Here is a 22,792-nt window from a genome sequence, read left to right on the forward strand (position 1 = left end):
CTGAAACTGAGGTTGTCAGTTCAAATCTCATAAGTGGTTGATGTGTTAGACTGAAACTGAGGTTGTCAGTTCAAATCTCATAAGTGGTTGATGTGTTAGACTGAAACTGAGGTTGTCAGTTCAAATCTCATAAGTGGTTGATGTGTTAGACTGAAACTGAGGTTGTCAGTTCAAATCTTCTAAGTGGTAGATGTGTTAGACTGAAACTGAGGTTGTCAGTTCAAATCTCATAAGTGGTAAATGTGTTAGACTGAAACTGAGGTTGTCAGTTCAAATCTCATAAGTGGTAGATGTGTTAGACTGAAACTGAGGTTGTCAGTTCAAATCTTTTTAGTGGTTGATGTGTTAGACTGAAACTGAGGTTGTCAGTTCAAATCTCATAAGTGGTTGATGTGTTAGACTGAAACTGAGGTTGTCAGTTCAAATCTCATAAGTGGTAGATGTGTTAGACTGAAACTGAGGTTGTCAGTTCAAATCTCATAAGTGGTTGATGTGTTAGACTGAAACTGAGGTTGTCAGTTCAAATCTTATAAGTGGTTGATGTGTTAGACTGAAACTGAGGTTGTCAGTTCAAATCTCATAAGTGGTAGATGTGTTAGACTGAAACTGAGGTTGTCAGTTCAAATCTCATAAGTGGTAGATGTGTTAGACTGAAACTGAGGTTGTCAGTTCAAATCTTCTAAGTGGTAGATGTGTTAGACTGAAACTGAGGTTGTCAGTTCAAATCTTCTAAGTGGTAGATGTGTTAGACTGAAACTGAGGTTGTCAGTTCAAATCTTCTAAGTGGTAGATGTGTTAGACTGAAACTGAGGTTGTCAGTTCAAATCTTCTAAGTGGTTGATGTGTTAGACTGAAACTGAGGTTGTCAGTTCAAATCTCATAAGTGGTAGATGTGTTAGACTGAAACTGAGGTTGTCAGTTCAAATCTCATAAGTGGTTGATGTGTTAGACTGAAACTGAGGTTGTCAGTTCAAATCTCATAAGTGGTAGATGTGTTAGACTGAAACTGAGGTTGTCAGTTCAAATCTTCTAAGTGGTAGATGTGTTAGACTGAAACTGAGGTTGTCAGTTCAAATCTCATAAGTGGTAGATGTGTTAGACTGAAATTTTAATTCACTGGGATTGTCAGTTTTATTTCCTGAAGGTTCTAATACTCTCCAGGTACACCTGCTCCACAACTAAAAATAGGATGCCAAGAAATAGCAATTGGTACTGAAAGTGATGTTAAACATCAAAGATCAATCAATTATTCAAAATAACATTCATTACTTTGTGAGCAGTAGCTCGCAGTTTCACTTGTTCTTATATGATTTACATTCCTATAAATATTTGAATTTGATTGGTCAATAAAAATATTTCTCTTGATTCACACTTAAGATAAACCATGTTTCCGAAACTATTTTGGTAATCTATTCATGCACGATACACATGCTTACAGGGATCCCTGGATTTTCAGCAAATTGAGATTAAAAAAATCTTTTATTCAGTTTGTGAGTTTATCACCCCGGTTTACACATCAATAACCTCTAAGAAAAATGTGTTTAATCCTATAATACTACTAATTGAATATAATAATTTTTGAATTGTAATCTATTTTCAGTGGGATTAGTAGAGAACATTATAGAACATATAAAACAGACACAAGCCAAATTAAACCTTGAATCTCTACAGATTAATAAAGTGAACAAAAAGAAGGAAGAATCTCATGTTCAAGAACTAATTTTGACCTTTGACCTGCTACGCAACTTTATTTTTCAAAGTTTAGATGCAAAGGTTTGTGTATTATATTTTGAAAACGTATTGGTCTCTCATATTAGTTGAATGAGTGACTTTAATCAACATCAATATAGGTTGTATTTAGTCTAGAAAAGAGAAGATGAGTCAGTTGTATAAACAAAAGCTGATGTGGGGAGTACAATGATAATATCATATAATATAAATGTAATTCTTGTCCTTTGCTTAAGTTGAGGTAAGCAGACACTTCCTTTCCTTTAAAAACAGCTTATCAATATAACCTATATTGATTCAAGAAATGATTATTTTTCATAAAAAAAAGTCCAATGACAGACATTTATCACAGATGTTTTGACATTTATTTTTCCTATATGTATGTATTTAATTCAATGAAATAGTAAGTAAGAATAAAACACTTTATTCTAAGAGGTTAGCACAGTAGGCATAAATCATTTGCCTGAAATTTAAAAAGAAATATGTTTACAAAGTTGACTCCCTTATTTCAATAGTGAACAAAACATTATTTTTTTTCCATGCAGATGGCCTGTTTTTACAGTGGACTACACAACATGGTGCACAGATTATGGACCTGGTGCTTATTGGACCCCAATCTTTTGTCATCATCGTTAGCTCTGCTGACAACTTTTGTTGCTAAATGTCCCACTGGTTAGTAATTTTAAATATTATCCAATCAGTCTTTAGCAAACATCCATGTTCATGACTGGGGCATTCAAGGATCTCTATTATGTTTATCAATAAAAATAAAAAGATGTGATGTGATTGATATTGCCTATAAGACAGCTCATCAATGGAGACTAAATGACGTAGATAAGTCACCCTTTGCCCATCAACAATGAGCAAAACCCACAGTATATGGCTACCATTGATGTTACAGTTGTAAAGATGGGCAGGGAAGCAGGATATCATTTCTTATCAATATGATATGGGTCTCAAGATTAGTTGATTTAGAAAAGAAAAGAATATTTAAAAGTATATGAGTTTGAAAAAAGTACTCTTTTATTGTTAGATTTGTCATCTTTATCAAATGTCAAATTTATACACACAAAAAGGCCACTTCCAAAAACCTTTTTATTCTATCTATCTATTAAAATAGGACACTCAAGTGATTAAAAGACTATATGTGGCTCAAATGTTAAATGAGACCACAATGTAACAACACAAAAATACAAAAACAAACATAAATAACAAGCATCTAGCAATCAACAACACACATGTATTTATTCCTCAAAAAATGTTTTCAATCATGAAGGACCAATAAAGCTGATAATCTCTAGTACATACATGCGATTCTTCCGGCGGGGGTCAAAATCTCCCACTTTTAAGACCCTCTTCTGTCCCATCCGTTAAAATTTGAAATCTTCCGCTTTTAGAAAATGTCAACCTCGAAGAAATTTTTGTTTACAAAATTGATACTGACAGAGAAAAAAGTCAGAGAAACTGGAAATTGATATCGGAAAAGTCCGAAAAAAACAGAAGTTTCCTTTAACTGTTATGTCAAAAGGTAAATAGCCTTGAGTTATCTATGAAGGTGTTAAGGATTAGACTGTATATACAGCAATAAAAGAGTATTGGCAATTACCTGGTGATCAACTAGCAAGTTTAAGACACATGCCTGGATGATTAAAAGTGAAATACTGACAATGGATTAATTAAAGTTGTATAAACAATGACTTTTTTTTGTGATGCTGCTAAAAACATTGAATAGTTATATTACTTAACCTCAAGACAAATGTCTTTATGATCTCAAATATGATAGGTATGCCTACTGGACATGTTGCAAAGCTAACTATGGTGAACCTAATGACTTGACCAAACATATGGAGACAGCAAACTCACCAGAAAGCTCACAACTCTATCAATTCAACACCACTGTTCAGTTAGTGGTACCAAAATTGACAATGTAGCTTAACATGCTTAAGCAGAAATACTTTTTACCAACTATATATGATGGCTGATCATTTTATCTTGAACTTTATATATAATAAATAAATATTTAAAAAACCTTTATCTTCTATTTCTACAAGTAAAAATAGCTATGAAGTTATAGAATCATTAACAAAAAAGGAAAATGTGCAGTTTAAACACCAAAAACCGATTGCGTTCGTTGATAAAAAATCTCCAGTTATGATGCACAAACTCCAACTGAAAATTTCCAAATTTCCAGTTGTGACTTGACAACTCTGTCACATGTCTGCTAGTATATAAAGAATCAAAGAAATTACTAATGATCTGCCATCAACAACTTAAATTCCATGTTTCCTGGCATAACTTTAATTTGTTTTCATCAAATTATTTTATAAGTTTGTATGCAGTGCTTGTTACTTTATGGGTACAGGTATACAAAAGCATATGGTTATAAAAATTTACTCATTACCAATAGTAAAAATATTATGCTGATAAACTAAATCCAGTATTTTAATTGATAGAATTGTAGGCCGGAGCACACTAATCTTACTCCAGACTTTTGTGACCTCAAGGCCAGGTGATAATGGAGAAGCTGTTAACCATGTAAAGCTACACAGTGCATATTGTGCCCCATTTATATATGTCATTTAGTACAATACAATTTAGATATGTTTTTGAAAGTAACATTTTTTTATGACAGATGTTTATAACAATACAAGAAAGTTAAACTGACAAGGTCAACCTAGAATAAGTTGACATCACTAAATTATAATATTTGTACTCTATAAGATGTTGCTTAATTTTAATTTGTTTCATCTAATATTGTATAATAATGTGTCCCTCAAATGTAATTTTATGAAAAGTACAATTTTATACATGGCAATTAGTAAAAAAAATGCCCAAAGCATACAGAGTATATAGTGCAGAAATAGATTGAAAATCATCTAATAGAATTACTATGATGAATTATCTATTAGTGACAGAATTGATACTTGTTCAGATCTGAAACATTCCCTGTGTAGAAATTGTACAGAACCATTTTACACTTTTTACTTTAAATGCAAAAAAAAATCTTGACAAAGTGATCAGACAAAAAAATCTAGACTTGTATGTAGATTTTAGTAATGGTTTAACCAACAAATCAAATATACCTGGCAGTACAGTTTTTCCTTAATCTACAAAAAATGATACCCACACATTCGTAGTAAATCTTATTTTTCTTATTTTCAGCCACAAGTTCATTGGCCTACTCGAGTCCTTCTGCAACAACAGTTAGTACAGCTCCTAAGACACAAGTGCTAAGTACCAACTCTTTGGTCCACTGTCTGATTAAAGTTATATCTAAAGACAACATAAAGGAATCACAACTTAAAATGGTCTTCTCCTTACTGGCCACACTGACTTTGTCATCAGAGTGTAGGAATATCATGTTTAAGGTAGGTTCTTCTCCTTAATCGCCACACTGACTTTGTCATCAGAGTGTAGGAATATCATGTTTAAGGTAGGTTTTCTCCTTACTGGCCACACTGACTTTGTCATCAGAGTGTAGGAATATCATGTTTAAGGTAAGTTCTTCTCCTTATTGACCACACTGACTTTGTCATCAGAGTGTAGGAATATCATGTTTAAGGTAGGTTCTTCTCCTTACTGGCCACACTGACTTTGTCACCAGAGTGTAGGAATATCATGTTTAAGGTAGGTTCTTCTCCTTACTGGTCTCACTGACTTTGTCATCAGAGTGTAGGAATATCATGTTTAAGGTAGGTTCTTCTCCTTACTGGCCACACTGACTTTGTCATCAGAGTGTAGCAATATCATGTTTAAGGTAGGTTCTTCTCCTTACTGGCCACACTGACTTTGTCATCAGAGTGTAGGAAAATCATGTTTAAGGTAGGTTCTTCTCCTTACTGGCCACACTGACTTAGTCATCAGAGTGTAGGAATATCATGTTTAAGGTAGGTTCTTCTCCTTACTGGCCACACTGACTTTGTCATCAGAGTGTAGGAATATCATGTTTAAGGTAGGAACTTCTCCTTACTGGCCACACTGACTTTGTCATCAGAGTGTAGGAATATCATGTTTAAGGTAGGTTCTTCTCCTTACTGGCCACACTGACTTAGTCATCAGAGTGTAGGAATATCATGTTTAAGGTAGGTTCTTCTCCTTACTGGCCACACTGACTTTGTCATCAGAGTGTAGGAATATCATGTTTAAGGTAGGAACTTCTCCTTACTGGCCACACTGACTTTGTCATCAGAGTGTAGGAATATCATGTTTAAGGTAGGTTCTTCTCCTTACTGGCCACACTGACTTTGTCATCTGAGTGTAGGAATATCATGTTTAAGGTAGGTTCTTCTCCTTACTGGCCACACTGACTTAGTCATCAGAGTGTAGGAATATTATGTTCAAGGTAGGGTCTTCTCCTTATTGACCACACTGACTTTGTCATCAGAGTGTAGGAATATCATGTTCAAGGTAGGGTCTTCTCCTTACTAGCCACACTGACTTTGTCATCAGAGTGTAGGAATATCATGTTTAAGGTAGGTTCTTATCCTTACTGGCCACACTGACTTTGTCATCAGAGTGTAGCAATATCATGTTTAAGGTAGGTTCTTCTCCTTACTAGCCACACTGACTTTGTCATCAGAGTGTAGGAATATCATGTTTAAGGTAGGTTCTTATCCTTACTGGCCACACTGACTTTGTCATCAGAGTGTAGCAATATCATGTTTAAGGTAGGTTCTTCTCCTTACTGGCCACACTGACTTTATCATCAGAGTGTAGGAATATCATGTTTAATGTAGGGTTTTCTCCTTACTGGCCACACTGACTTTGTCATCAGAGTGTAGGAATATCATGTTTAAGATAGGTTCTTCTCCTTACTGGCCACACTGACTTTGTCATCAGAGTGTAGCAATATTATGTTTAAGGTAGGTTCTTCTCCTTACTGGCCACACTGACTTTGTCATCAGAGTGTAGGAATATTATGTTCAAGGTAGGGTCTTCTCCTTATTGACCACACTGACTTTGTCATCAGAGTGTAGGAATATCATGTTCAAGGTAGGGTCTTCTCCTTACTGGCCACACTGACTTTGTCATCAGAGTGTAGGAATATCATGTTCAAGGTAGGGTCTTCTCCTTACTAGCCACACTGACTTTGTCATCAGAGTGTAGGAATATCATGTTTAAGGTAGGTTCTTATCCTTACTGGCCACACTGACTTTGTCATCAGAGTGTAGCAATATCATGTTTAAGGTAGGTTCTTCTCCTTACTGGCCACACTGACTTTGTCATCAGAGTGTAGGAATATCATGTTTAAGGTAGGTTCTTCTCCTTACTGGCCACACTGACTTTATCATCAGAGTGTAGGAATAACATGTTTAATGTAGGGTTTTCTCCTTACTGGCCACACTGACTTTGTCATCAGAGTGTAGGAATATCATGTTTAAGATAGGTTCTTCTCCTTACTGGCCACACTGACTTTGTCATCAGAGTGTAGCAATATTATGTTTAAGGTAGGTTCTTCTCCTTACTGGCCACACTGACTTTGTCATCAGAGTGTAGCAATATCATGTTTAAGGTAGGAACTTCTCCTTACTGGCCACACTGACTTTGTCATCAGAGTGTAGGAATATCATGTTTAAGGTAGGTTATTCTCCTTACTGGCCACACTGACTTTGTCATCAGAGTGTAGGAATATCATGTTTAAGGTAGGTTCTTCTCCTTACTGGCCACACTGACTTTGTCATCAGAGTGTAGGAATATCATGTTTAAGATAGGTTCTTCTCCTTACTGGTCTCACTGACTTTGTCATCAGAGTGTAGGAATATCATGTTTAAGGTAGGTTCTTCTCCTTACTGGCCACACTGACTTTGTCATCAGAGTGTAGGAATATCATGTTTAAGGTAGGTTCTTCTCCTTACTGGCCACACTGACTTTGTCATCAGAGTGTAGGAATATCATGTTTAAGGTAGGTTCTTCTCCTTACTGGCCACACTGACTTTGTCATCAGAGTGTAGGAATATCATGTTTAAGGTAGGTTATTCTCCTTACTGGCCACACTGACTTTGTCATCAGAGTGTAGGAATATCATGTTTAAGGTAGGTTCTTCTCCTTACTGGTCTCACTGACTTTGTCATCAGAGTGTAGGAATATCATGTTTAAGGTAGGTTCTTCTCCTTACTGGCCACACTGACTTTGTCATCAGAGTGTAGGAATATCATGTTTAAGGTAGGTTCTTCTCCTTACTGGCCACACTGACTTTGTCATCAGAGTGTAGCAATATCATGTTCAAGGTAGGGTCTTCTCCTTACTAGCCACACTGACTTTGTCATCAGAGTGTAGGAATATTATGTTTAAGGTAGGTTCTTCTCCTTACTGGCCACACTGACTTTGTCATCAGAGTGTAGGAATATCATGTTTAAGGTAGGTTCTTCTCCTTACTGGCAACACTGACTTTGTCATCAGAGTGTAGGAATATCATGTTTAAGGTAGGTTCTTCTCCTTACTGGCCACACTGACTTTGTCATCAGAGTGTAGGAATATCATGTTTAAGGTAGGTTATTCTCCTTACTGGCCACACTGACTTTGTCTTCAGAGTGTAGGAATATCATGTTTAAGGTAGGTTTTTCTCCTTACTGGCCACACTGACTTTGTCATCAGAGTGTAGGAATATCATGTTTAAGGTAGGTTCTTATCCTTACTGGCCACACTGACTTTGTCATCAGAGTGTAGCAATATCATGTTTAAGGTAGGTTCTTCTCCTTACTGGCCACACTGACTTTGTCATCAGAGTGTAGGAATATCATGTTTAAGGTAGGTTCTTCTCCTTACTGGCCACACTGACTTTATCATCAGAGTGTAGGAATAACATGTTTAATGTAGGGTTTTCTCCTTACTGGCCACACTGACTTTGTCATCAGAGTGTAGGAATATCATGTTTAAGATAGGTTCTTCTCCTTACTGGCCACACTGACTTTGTCATCAGAGTGTAGCAATATTATGTTTAAGGTAGGTTCTTCTCCTTACTGGCCACACTGACTTTGTCATCAGAGTGTAGCAATATCATGTTTAAGGTAGGAACTTCTCCTTACTGGCCACACTGACTTTGTCATCAGAGTGTAGGAATATCATGTTTAAGGTAGGTTATTCTCCTTACTGGCCACACTGACTTTGTCATCAGAGTGTAGGAATATCATGTTTAAGGTAGGTTCTTCTCCTTACTGGCCACACTGACTTTGTCATCAGAGTGTAGGAATATCATGTTTAAGATAGGTTCTTCTCCTTACTGGTCTCACTGACTTTGTCATCAGAGTGTAGGAATATCATGTTTAAGGTAGGTTCTTCTCCTTACTGGCCACACTGACTTTGTCATCAGAGTGTAGGAATATCATGTTTAAGGTAGGTTCTTCTCCTTACTGGCCACACTGACTTTGTCATCAGAGTGTAGGAATATCATGTTTAAGGTAGGTTCTTCTCCTTACTGGCCACACTGACTTTGTCATCAGAGTGTAGGAATATCATGTTTAAGGTAGGTTCTTCTCCTTACTGGCCACACTGACTTTATCATCAGAGTGTAGGAATAACATGTTTAATGTAGGGTTTTCTCCTTACTGGCCACACTGACTTTGTCATCAGAGTGTAGGAATATCATGTTTAAGATAGGTTCTTCTCCTTACTGGCCACACTGACTTTGTCATCAGAGTGTAGCAATATTATGTTTAAGGTAGGTTCTTCTCCTTACTGGCCACACTGACTTTGTCATCAGAGTGTAGCAATATCATGTTTAAGGTAGGAACTTCTCCTTACTGGCCACACTGACTTTGTCATCAGAGTGTAGGAATATCATGTTTAAGGTAGGTTATTCTCCTTACTGGCCACACTGACTTTGTCATCAGAGTGTAGGAATATCATGTTTAAGGTAGGTTCTTCTCCTTACTGGCCACACTGACTTTGTCATCAGAGTGTAGGAATATCATGTTTAAGATAGGTTCTTCTCCTTACTGGTCTCACTGACTTTGTCATCAGAGTGTAGGAATATCATGTTTAAGGTAGGTTCTTCTCCTTACTGGCCACACTGACTTTGTCATCAGAGTGTAGGAATATCATGTTTAAGGTAGGTTCTTCTCCTTACTGGCCACACTGACTTTGTCATCAGAGTGTAGGAATATCATGTTTAAGGTAGGTTCTTCTCCTTACTGGCCACACTGACTTTGTCATCAGAGTGTAGGAATATCATGTTTAAGGTAGGTTATTCTCCTTACTGGCCACACTGACTTTGTCATCAGAGTGTAGGAATATCATGTTTAAGGTAGGTTCTTCTCCTTACTGGCCACACTGACTTTGTCATCAGAGTGTAGGAATATCATGTTTAAGGTAGGTTCTTCTCCTTACTGGTCTCACTGACTTTGTCATCAGAGTGTAGGAATATCATGTTTAAGGTAGGTTCTTCTCCTTACTGGCCACACTGACTTTGTCATCAGAGTGTAGGAATATCATGTTTAAGGTAGGTTCTTCTCATTACTGGCCACACTGACTTTGTCATCAGAGTGTAGCAATATCATGCTCAAGGTAGGGTCTTCTCCTTACTAGCCACACTGACTTTGTCATCAGAGTGTAGGAATATTATGTTTAAGGTAGGTTCTTCTCCTTACTGGCCACACTGACTTTGTCATCAGAGTGTAGGAATATCATGTTTAAGGTAGGTTCTTCTCCTTACTGGCAACACTGACTTTGTCATCAGAGTGTAGGAATATCATGTTTAAGGTAGGTTCTTCTCCTTACTGGCCACACTGACTTTGTCATCAGAGTGTAGGAATATCATGTTTAAGGTAGGTTATTCTCCTTACTGGCCACACTGACTTTGTCTTCAGAGTGTAGGAATATCATGTTTAAGGTAGGTTTTTCTCCTTACTGGCCACACTGACTTTGTCATCAGAGTGTAGGAATATCATGTTTAAGGTAGGTTATTCTCCTTACTGGCCACACTGACTTTGTCTTCAGAGTGTAGGAATATCATGTTTAAGGTAGGTTCTTCTCCTTACTGGCCACACTGACTTTGTCATCAGAGTGTAGGAATATCATGTTTAAGGTAGGTTATTGTCCTTACTGGCCACACTGACTTTGTCATCAGAGTGTAGGAGTATCATGTTTAAGGTAGGTTATTGTCCTTACTGGCCACACTGACTTTGTCATCAGAGTGTAGGAATATCATGTTTAAGGTAGGTTATTGTCCTTACTGGCCACACTGACTTTGTCATCAGAGTGTAGGAATATCATGTTTAAGGTAGGTTATTGTCCTTACTGGCCACACTGACTTTGTCATCAGAGTGTAGGAATATCATGTTTAAGGTAGGTTCTTCTCCTTACTGGCCACACTGACTTTGTCACCAGAGTGTAGGAATATCATGTTTAAGGTAGGTTCTTCTCCTTACTGGTCTCACTGACTTTGTCATCAGAGTGTAGGAATATCATGTTTAAGGTAGGTTCTTCTCCTTACTGGCCACACTGACTTTGTCATCAGAGTGTAGGAATATCATGTTTAAGGTAGGTTTTTCTCCTTACTGGTCACACTGACTTTGTCATCAGAGTGTAGGAATATCATGTTTAAGGTAGGTTCTTCTCCTTACTGGTCTCACTGACTTTGTCATCAGAGTGTAGGAATATCATGTTTAAGGTAGGTTTTTCTCCTTACTGGTCACACTGACTTTGTCATCAGAGTGTAGGAATATCATGTTTAAGGTAGGTTCTTCTCCTTACTGGCCACACTGACTTTGTCATCAGAGTGTAGGAATATCATGTTTAAGGTAGGTTCTTCTCCTTACTGGCCACACTGACTTTGTCATCAGAGTGTAGGAATATCATGTTTAAGGTAGGTTCTTCTCCTTACTGGCCACACTGACTTTGTCTTCAGAGTGTAGGAATATCATGTTTAAGATAGGTTCTTCTCCTTACTGGCCACACTGACTTTGTCATCAGAGTGTAGGAATATTATGTTTAAGGTAGGTTCTTCTCCTTACTGGCCACACTGACTTTGTCATCAGAGTGTAGGAATATCATGTTTAAGGTAGGTTCTTCTCCTTACTGGTCTCACTGACTTTGTCATCAGAATGTAGGAATATCATGTTTAAGGTAGGTTCTTCTCCTTACTGGCCACACTGACTTTGTCTTCAGAGTGTAGGAATATCATGTTTAAGGTAGGTTCTTCTCCTTACTGGCCACACTGACTTTGTCATCAGAATGTAGGAATATCATGTTTAAGGTAGGTTCTTCTCCTTACTGGCCACACTGACTTTGTCATCAGAGTGTAGGAATATCATGTTTAAGGTAGGTTCTTCTCCTTACTAGCCACACTGACTTTGTCATCAGAGTGTAGGAATATCATGTTTAAGATAGGTTTTTCTCCTTACTGGTCTCACTGACTTTGTCATCAGAGTGTAGGAATATCATGTTTAAGGTAGGTTCTTCTCCTTACTGGCCACACTGACTTTGTCATCAGAGTGTAGGAATATCATGTTTAAGGTAGGTTCTTCTCCTTACTGGCCACACTGACTTTGTCATCAGAGTGTAGGAATATCATGTTTAAGGTAGGTTCTTCTCCTTACTGGCCACACTGACTTTGTCATCAGAGTGTAGGAATATCATGTTCAAGGAAGGGTCTTCTCCTTACTGGCCACACTGACTTTGTCATCAGAGTGTAGGAATATCATGTTTAAGGTAGGTTCTTCTCCTTACTGGCCACACTGACTTTGTCATCAGAGTGTAGCAATATCATGTTTAAGGTAGGTTCTTCTCCTTACTGGCCACACTGACTTTGTCTTCAGAGTGTAGGAATATCATGTTTAAGGTATAGTTTATTGTATAATTCTTTAAAAACTTAGTGATGTATATTTCTTATATTAAAAATAATTTATGACAGCCATAAGTTTGTTGGTAATGCTAGGAATAATATTTAGCTCAAATAATGTTAAATTAAATTTAAGTAAAAACATGCATTTGACTCATTTTGAAATTTTGGGACAGTAAAGGAAATTACTTGGTATTATTAACCTGGTTGCAATTTGAGTTAGTTTGGTGTATATATATTAGAAATTAAAAATAAACCTGTCAGTTCATTGTTTTATAAACACATTTATTACTTCAATCTGTTGTTCATTTATTAGATATTTCATTTGAGTTTAAGGCAAACCACAGATTTAAACAATCAACAAAATTTAAATGTTCTGTAGGCCTGTATGTATCCCTTGACAAAACAACAAAATATCCATGAAAATGCATTTATTTTTTTATCAATCCATGAAAATAAATAAATCCACAGAATTAAATATGAATTATAAAAACTGCTACATTTTTGTTGTTGTTTGTGTGTGTGTGATTAAGTTTCATTTGTAGATGTACCCCTATGTCTATTTTAAATTTGTTGAATATCTTTTTTCTTTTAGAGTAATTTTTTAAGTGAATTTGCTGAATTGAACCCTAGGAAGACCAAGAAAACCAAGCGACAACAGTTTTTAGAAGTCTGTTGGTTAGAACTACTTCTCAATTTATCTTTTTCTGTGGAAGGACAACAAATGATTTTGAAAATAAAAGGTAATAGCATACAGTAATATATACACAGTATGTAACTAAGTAGTCCCCCTTACTCTGTTGTAGTTTACTCCACAAAGAGGAAATCCAGCCTTCTGAAAAGGAAGATGTCTTTTGAGTTTGTTGAATTACACATTTAATATAAGAGACAGTTATTTTGTAGTGCCTTTTTTTTTAGACAATAAATTCAAAGAAGTAAGGGCATTAAGGCCTGGTTTTGGCCCAAGAAAATAGATGTTTGATAACTTTTTAGCTCACCTGGCCCGAAGGGCCAAGTGAGCTTATGCCATCACTTGGCGTCAGTCGTCGTCTGTCGTCTGTCGTCGTCGTCTGTCGTCGTCGTCTATCGTCGTAAACTATTTCAAGAATCTTCTCCTCTGAAACTACTGGGCCAAATACTTCCAAACATTAACTGAATGTTCCTTAGGGTATCTTGTTTATAAATTGTATCCGAAGTTTTGATCTATCAACAAACATGGTCGCCATTGCTAAAAATAGAACGTAGGGGTCAAATGCAGTTTTTGGCTTATAACTCAAAAACCAAAGCATTTAGAGCAAATCTGACATAGGGTAATATTGTTTATCAGGTCAAGATCTATCTGCCCTGAAATTTTCAGATGAATCAGACAACCCGTTGTTGGGTTGCTGCCCCTGAATTGGTAATTTTAAGGAAATTTTGCTGTTTTTGTTTATTATCTTGAATATTATTATAGATGGAGATAAACTGTAAACAGCAATAATGTTCAGCAAAGTAAGATTTACAAATAAGTCAACATGACCGAAAAGGTCAGTTGACCCCTTTATGAGTTATTGCCCTTTATAGTCATTTTTAAACCATTTTTCGTAAATCTTAGTAATCTTTTACAAAAATCTTCTCCTCTGAAACTACTGGGCCAAATACTTCCAAACTTTAACTGAATGTTCCTTAGGGTATCTTGTTTATAAATTGTATCTGAAGTTTTGAACTATCAACAAACATGGTCGCCATTGCTAAAAATAGAACATAGGGGTCAAATGCAGTTTTTGGCTTTTAACTCAAAAACCAAAGCATTTAGAGCAAATCTGACGTGGGGTAATATTGTTTATCAGGTCAAGATCTATCTGCTCTGAAATTTTCAGATAAATCAGGCAACCCGTTGTTGGGTTGCTGCCCCTGAATTCGTAATTTTAAGGAAATTTTGCCGTTTTTGTTTATTATCTTGAAAATTATTATAGATAGAGATAAACTGTAAACAGCAATAATGTTCAGCAAAGTAAGATTTACAAATAAGTCAACATGACCGAAATGGTCAGTTGACCCCTTAAGGAATTATTGCCCTTTATAGTCATTTTTTAATAATTTTTCGTAAATCTTAGTAATCTTTTACAAAAATCTTCTCCTCTGAAAATACTGGGCCAAATACTTCCAAACTTTAACTGAATGTTCCTTAGGATATCTAGTTTATAAATTGTATCCGAATTTTTGATCTATCAACAAACATGGTCGCCATTGCTTAAAATAGAACATAGGGGTCAAATGCAGTTTTTGGCTTATAACTCAAAAACCAAAGCATTTAGAGCAAATCTGACTTAAGGAGTTATTGCCCTTAAAAGACTTTTTTCACAATTTGTTCATCATGTTGACTTACTTTAAGGGCATACGATACAGTTACAGGGAAGGTAATGACGTTGCTAACGTTATTTGTTATTTTCGCGACGTCAAACGGTGACATATCAGGAAAAGATGCATTTTTCGACTGATTTTTATCATTCAAACTGATTTAATTTGAAAACGAGTTCATGGACCCCTATTTTTCAAAACGGTATTTTGTTTCATTTTGCCGGGAGATAATGTGACCCAAATTTTATAAAACTGTAAATAGAGGATTTTTTTTAATTTTGATAAACATGCAGTAAACAATGACGTTTTTTTCCTCAATTCATGAACATTTGATTAATATGAGTTATTTCTGAATAAAAAAATGCATATTTTTTTAGGATATTTATAAAATACAGAAATTACCGATTATTTAACAAAAAACAATTTGTGTTTATCTTTTATAACAAAAAAGTTATGTCTTTCTTTGAAAAAGAAATAACGGCCACAAGTCTGAATTTCGAGCAAATATATAAAATTTCGACCTCAATTTACTCAAAAAATAGCACATGAAGGTATATTTTTTATTACATATTTGATTTAAGGTAACACGATACCGAATGACGTTACGCCACGAGTTATCGTTCCTGACGTTATCGAATAACGTTCACACATTCAAGCCAATGCATCAGGTTTTGCAATCACTAAGTGATAACATTATAAAAAATATTGGGTATTTATGTGACATTTTTAATGGTTGGATACTTGATGGAGTAAAGGAAAATAGTCCCGGAACGGAAACGATTACTGTAGGGAGTTTGACTAATGTCCTGACAACCTGACAATGTCCTGACAGAAATGAAAATGCTAAATACTTTTTTTATTATTGGAAGTATAAACTTGAAATTTGGAACCAAGCAAGATGAGAACTTATATTTAATAAATAAAAGAAAAAAAAGTGAAAAACATATTTATAAGAGTTAGAAAACTAGACCTCACCAAATTGACTTTGAAACTTCTTATATCCTGACAGCTATGAACCAGCGATTTTTTTTTCATTATTAACAGGATAGACAAACTCAATACCATGGCAGATTAAAACATTTAATACAATGAACAAAGAAAAAAAAAGATAACTTGACCTGACCATCTTCATCTTTCCCGTGACTAATGTCCTGACCGATGTAAATTGTTTATAACTTTTTGTTCTTTGAAGGATCGACTTCAAATTTGATGTCAAGGAAGATTCTGACATAAAATATAGAGATATAAGAAACGGATCATTTAAAAAATAATAATCAAAGAGTTAGAAAACTTGACCTTACCAACATCTACTCTTCCCAGACTTATGGCCTGACCGATGAAGAAAATGTTAATAATTTTTTTTGTTACTGCTTATTGTTAATCTTTAAAAATGTATTGCTTTACTTTTAAATATTTTGTTTCTTTAAGATTAAGCATCTGAACGATTTATCTACATATATTAAACTGAGCTTTATCACAAGTCTTTATTCTTGGTATATGTTTGCAATAAATACTTTTTCATGATGAACGCCGTATTCCCATGAAATTTTGTTTTGAAAGTAGAAATCTAATCTATAGAAACTTAGGATGATGTGTAAAAAACACTGGGTAGGTACATCTAATAATTCATGTTAAAATGGTCGTCAAACAAACCGCTCGGGCAAAATGGAAAAAAGGAAATGTATCTGGATGAGAATACGGATAGAATTAGGCGATAATGCACAATACAAGCAGACTTTGCTACTCAAACAAAAATAGTTTGTTTGTATGGATTATTAAAAAAGAGGTTTACTTGGTTATTTTGCCGAATATCTTTCTCTATGTTCCAGTATAAAAAGTATCTGAAATTCATTGTTCTGTACAGAGTAAATCAGATATAGTTTCGGAAATATTTTGAAAATAAAGTGCTAGATTTGTAATCCTATAGACCAAGTCTACACGGGAAGAGTACACGGGATAGACAGCAACATCGGAATGAAGCTTGAAAAAGTTAACGTAGACGGAAAAATACATGGGAACTTAATTCGGCAAAAATAAAATGAAAAAAGCAGGTCCCGTTACAGTATGATTAAAGCCATCCCCACGTTGCCACAAAAACTGGAAGCAACAAAAAAATCCATAGCCCCCGACCTCCCCCCTCCCCCTCAAATGGTTGCTGCCTTATCGTCGGGAAAAGCCCGTGGAGTTTTACAGTATCAGAAGGAGTTTTTAGAACAAGCATGCAACTTCCATGTAGATCTATATACATGTAAAAAAGAACTATGCATTTTTTTATGTGGATAAATATACTATATAAAAAAATCATATACATGTATGTATATTGTAATACTAGTATAAAATGTATTAGTATGAGCTGTAGAAACACGATGGAAAGCGAGACTCGCCGAGCTTTCCACATGTTTCGTAGCGAGTGTAAAAACCTTTTATAATTCTGACAATGTATATTGCACATGATTTTATATTTTGTTTATATACTACAATTTACACCCCAAGGCTTAGGGTGAATAAGGATAAAAATATGGTCACTTGGTCTTCTTCCGACCGGGAGTAAAATGCTTCCAAAGTGAGGCGTCCATTTGGCTGTGCGGGATGTATCATTTATTGTTTACTGCGTCTTGAACATGCATTAAATATTTGCCACTAGACGTAAAGTTACCAGCAATCAATCCTACAATTCAAAATCGCCACTTGAAACTAATAGAGCACGCAACATTATATTGTTTCACCCGTGTAAATTCGACCGTCAATCCCACACTTGATAGTCTTTTTGCTTCAGGTTTAAATTGTGTACCTGTTTTTAAAGATGCGCATATCGTCTGGATTTTCATATTATTTTTTTTGTTCATGACAGGTTGCTTGATTAGGCATTTTGATAAATTATAAAGGCCCGCAGAGTACAGACTCCGGTAACATCTCCTACATGTGGAATTTCAAGCTTGAGCTTTAATGTTTCGCAGTTTATTTTACTTACAACGAATGCATATGATGATCTCAAGATTTGTTTTATAAAATAATTTTCCACAAATGACAGACTGTTGAACTAATAGTGAAATTTTGCATACAGTTTGCAATGTTTGTCCGACTTGCTGAGCAAGCAACTCACACATTTACACCACGCAAAGTACACTATACTAATGTACGTAGCAATTCAAGAATATAAGTTTTGAATTTTTCTTTCAGTTTTGTTATTTTATTTTTTAAGCATGAACTATTTGCCACTGAACGTTAAACAACCATCAAAAACAGAGCAATTATATCACTGTTAACTGAATCAAATTTTTAAAGTACTATTTTTCTGCATGGATGAAGCAATGACACCACCATTGTCATAAAGGATGGAGTTAAAAACTCAGTAATTCAAATGAATCACACGTAAAAAGTGTAAAAATCAGACGAGATTAATGTTAAATTCATGTTAGTGAAATTTCTATGTGCAGGACGAAATAAATTATATCAGTAGAATCTCATATCACTAGGAAATTTACGGAAACATGACAGGGTAAACGAAAATAAAATAAACACCCTTCAGATCCCGACATATTTTGTGATTTCCATTTCTCATATCTCTGAGGAGAATAACGTTACATTCTGTATTCAATAACGTCACACGTTTTCGGTCAAATTCTAAGGGTATCAATCAATTTTGAAGCCATTTATCTCAAAAACAAGGATGGTGACATATGATTTTCTATACATGTATGAATTCAGTTTGTAATTCTGAATATTATGTTAGTTTTTTGTTGTTCTCCGTATATGAGAACATAGCCATCCATTGGAAAATCTAAAAAGGTTAGCCGAAAAACAGGCATTTCCCCTATATACCTAAGTAAATTTGTCGCCCAAATCGACGTTTTCCAATAAAAATACCAAGAAAACAAAAATGGTGACACCCATTTTTTATTACATATTTCGATGTAACTCGGTGCAAAGAACGCGTATGCCAAAAAGTTTGGAAATCGGGAGATATGCCATTCGGTATCGTGTTACCTTAATCGGGTAAAAAATAGCCTACATGCAAATTTTCATGAACTTGTAAATACAGGATCAAAACTGTATCGAATGCCCTTAAACAATCTTCTCCTTTGAAAATGCTGTATCAATTTTAGCCAAACTTAGGCTAAATGAGTTTCAGAGTATCTAGTATAAATTTTATATTTTATTTCCTTGTATGTCAAGAAACATAGGTCCTATGGCTAAAAAAGAACATAGGTGAAATTGATTTTTTTTTTTGGCTTTTGAAGAAAATAGGACGATCCAAAGAACATTTAAATAAATTGAAAAGCCAAAATAATCATTGATGAGAGATTTAACCAAAGGAATTAAGGTGAGCAATTCAGGCTCTTGAGAGCCTCTTGTTTAAATTGGCACATAATGTCTGTCTCATTTTACATGAAGCTTACAGTATGTCTTATCAATACAATATATTGATAAGATTCTGCTCTATTTCCAAAAAATTTTTACAATGTAGTGTTATACCTTTTGGGAAAATCATATCAAAATGATAAAAAAAAAGTCTATCAGCTCTTTGACCAATTTCAACTGGACCAAATCATTTCATTACCCGAATTTTCTTAACATGTAATTTAATCCTCTTATTAATATTTCATGCATAAAATATGAATAAAAAACCTTTAATAGTGTCTTATAGGAAATTTTGGAAATATCTGCTTACCATTTATGGAAAAATTTCCCTTGAAACTCATATGTGTTTTAAAAATATATTATCTACAGTAAAACCAGATGATATTTTATCAGATGATTCGCTTGAAGGTAATTCTCATTTACTATGTGATCTTGTCATGTTAGATACTGCATATTTTTAATAACATTGTATCATTGAATGGTTAGTTGACAGCAAAAAAAAGGAAACTAGTAACATAAAAGTTCAAGAATAAAATTAAACTAGTTGTAGAAAAATAGATGTATGCAAAAAATATTAAATATTAAGTGAATATATAGAAATTACAGTTATACACTATATGTTTGCAAGAATTATTATTTTTATCATAATAGCAAGTATATTTCATTTACGCCACTTTCCTCGTAGTGTAGGGGTCATTAAGTTTTATATCCTTTTCTGTATGTCTGTTCATCTGTATGTCCTAAATTTGGTTTCTGTTCTCTGACTTGAGTTTGCCTCAACCAAATGTTATGAATCTTATACACAATACTTATTACCATCAAACACAGTTCAAGTTTGAATTTTGGTGGTGTTACTTTAATCGTTCTAGAGTTATTCCCCTTTACAAATGAAAATATTGCTGAATATTTCTATTCTGTTCTCTAATTTTAAATTTCCTCAACCAAATAATAAGATACTTATATACACAATTTTTACCACAAAACTCAGATCAGCTACAAATTTGTTTAGTGTCACTTTTGTGTTCTTGAGTTATATCCCTTTATATCATTACTTTTTATCTATTTATATTTTTTAGTCTGACATATGGTATACACTTTATTTATAGTATAACGAATTATAGTTAGACATAAATTGAGTTCATTATAATCTATCATAGACTTTATATCCATTAACTATACAGTCGTTGGACAAAAGTGAGTTCCCAGTCAAAAAAAGTCCTATCATTTCAACTAAAATCAATATTTTTCAAAAAATTATTACAAATTAACTGTATGAGCTTTATTCTAAATATAGATACCAAAAGATGTAGAAATATCTGAAGTTTTATTGTTTATTTGGTTATAATATTATTCATGCTCAGTTTAATTTTCTGATGAGATGAACACAAAAGAAAAATATTTCTTGAAAAGTTTGCTATTATTCTAACCAAACTAAATCATAAAAATTTGCATTTGTGTTTAACTCATCAGATGATAAAAACAAAACTCAAGAAAATTATGACTAAATAAACAATAAAACTTCAGACATTTTTACATCTTTTGGTATCTATTTTATAAAAATCGCTCATACAGTTACTTTGTAATTTGTTTTTGAAAAAAATCGATTTTAGTTGAAATGATAGGACTTTTTTTGACTGGGAACTCACTTTTGTCCCATTACTGTACTTTTCAGTTTAGTAGCATGTCTTCCAATATTTGTTTTTTAAGAATTGTTTTACATCCTTCCAGAAGGATTCAAAATGAGCATTTTAGAAAGAAATGATCATTATCCCCATATTTTACAGTGTAAGCATCAGTTTCTTGTATATATGCCATCATTGTAATAGTTTTTTTTTATAAGGAAGTATGTAATGTAGCTGTTTCCATCTAAATATTTTATATCTGTTATCATCTAAAAATGTTGAAAAAAAATTCATTGTGTCAAATCTGGGACATTACATATTGATGAGATTTATTGATTACATTGTTGGGTCATCTCATTAGGAAAGATGTGTCAAATATGAATAACGAAATTGCTATTGAAAAAAATATATGGTCCTACATTACAAATTCCTTGGAATTGTATGCTAACACAATATTTGATTATATTTCATGTTAAAAATCCCGATTTTTATTGGATAATACAAGGGAAATAATTTACTCTATCCCATAGCAAACACACTTATACCCTTTACACAGAAACTTCATTAGGTGTGTGCTTTATCTAGTACTGACGGTTGTTATGTACAAGATGTTAAGTTTGATATTTGAAATTTGATAGACAGGACTAACAGAATATTCAATATAAAAGATAAGATAACACTTAGCTGATAGAGTGACAGAGCAGATTGGTACCCCTCTCATAGAAAATATCTAACATGGCTTCAACTTGGCTGACAATGTTTTCCAGGTAACATTGTCAATCTTGGCTTCATTTGAGCTGACAATGTTTACTAGGGGTAATAACTTGCTATTGTCCCAGCCAATTCAAAACAGTTCTTAAATAATTATGGGTAATTTTCTTTTATTTAATAACAATAATTTAAAAATATAAAACTTATTCCAAAATAAAACAAAATACAGAAACTAAAAAAATAAAATGGAAAATGGAAATGGGGAATGTTTCAAAGAGACAACAACCGGAACATAGAGAAGACAACAGCTGAAGGCCACCAATAGGCCTAAAGTTGTTTTAAAGGAGAAAATGTTTATAATATTTTTACAGCTTTTGTATTTCCTTTATTGATTTTAGAATCAGTGGACTTATTACTAGACTTCATGGAATGTAGTCAGGGGAGACAAGCGGAAGTATCAACACTGATTATCAGGAACTTATGTTGTCATTCCAGTAATAAACCAAAACTATTAGCTAATGGTAAGTGAAAGAATTATATAACATTAAAGATGGATTGATTTATCAAGTGATGGGAGTAAGTACCACTTTCAACACTATTGTGCTATTTAAAAGTGATGGTTAGTTTTCATTGGTGGAGAAAGTTAGAATGATGGTTAGTTTTCATTGGTGGAGAAACCTAGAGTGCTTAGAGGTTACCACCAACCTTCAGTAGGAAAACAATCCTAGTCAATTAAGATTGAAGTTGATATTAATAAAGAAACTCAACTGTTTGCCAATGGTATTTGACAACTGATGATCTCATTCAATTGATATATTAATACTATTTTATACTAATGTATGCAATGTATATATGTTTGCATTTTGTTTGATTTTTCATGATGAGGGCCTCAGGGAAGATTATTTATATAGGGAATCATTTAACCCTCTTAAAATAAAGTGTTGTTGTTGTTATTAATAAATGATGAGTCCCCAATGTTGCTTTATAATTCCAGTTATACACTAAAAATGTCAGTTAAGTGTTAGTGGCTTTGAATTTAAAAGGATTGTTGTTAGTGCTACATGATACAATTCATAGTTAGATACAATTCCCCAAAACAATTTCGAACACAATTTATTTAATTTTTCAATAAACATAAAACATGAATGAAAAAAATCCTTCTGTATATATTAAAATTATTCTTGTAACTTGATAAATCAATAATCTTGTAAGGGAAGTGAGATTTTTAATGGTAATTATTTTCTTACTGTGA

At 34.3% G+C, this 22,792-nt stretch overlaps 1 protein-coding gene across 2 annotated transcripts in view; it reads left to right on the forward strand.

Annotated features, from left to right (window-relative positions):
• The window catches only part of LOC134720813 (rotatin-like), a 108,391-nt gene that overhangs the window by 80,709 nt on the left and 4,890 nt on the right, over positions 1-22,792 (forward strand). For both annotated transcript variants that reach the window (XM_063583332.1, XM_063583333.1), the window contains exons 41-45: positions 1,601-1,773; positions 2,274-2,400; positions 4,891-5,096; positions 13,101-13,248; positions 21,939-22,061. In XM_063583332.1, the coding sequence (XP_063439402.1) occupies positions 1,601-1,773; positions 2,274-2,400; positions 4,891-5,096; positions 13,101-13,248; positions 21,939-22,061 (777 nt within the window). The remainder of the gene's footprint in view (positions 1-1,600; positions 1,774-2,273; positions 2,401-4,890; positions 5,097-13,100; positions 13,249-21,938; positions 22,062-22,792) is intronic.

The sequence above is a fragment of the Mytilus trossulus genome, chromosome 6, assembly GCF_036588685.1.
Source record: "Mytilus trossulus isolate FHL-02 chromosome 6, PNRI_Mtr1.1.1.hap1, whole genome shotgun sequence".
In the NCBI taxonomy this organism is placed as follows: Eukaryota; Metazoa; Mollusca; class Bivalvia; order Mytilida; family Mytilidae; genus Mytilus; species Mytilus trossulus.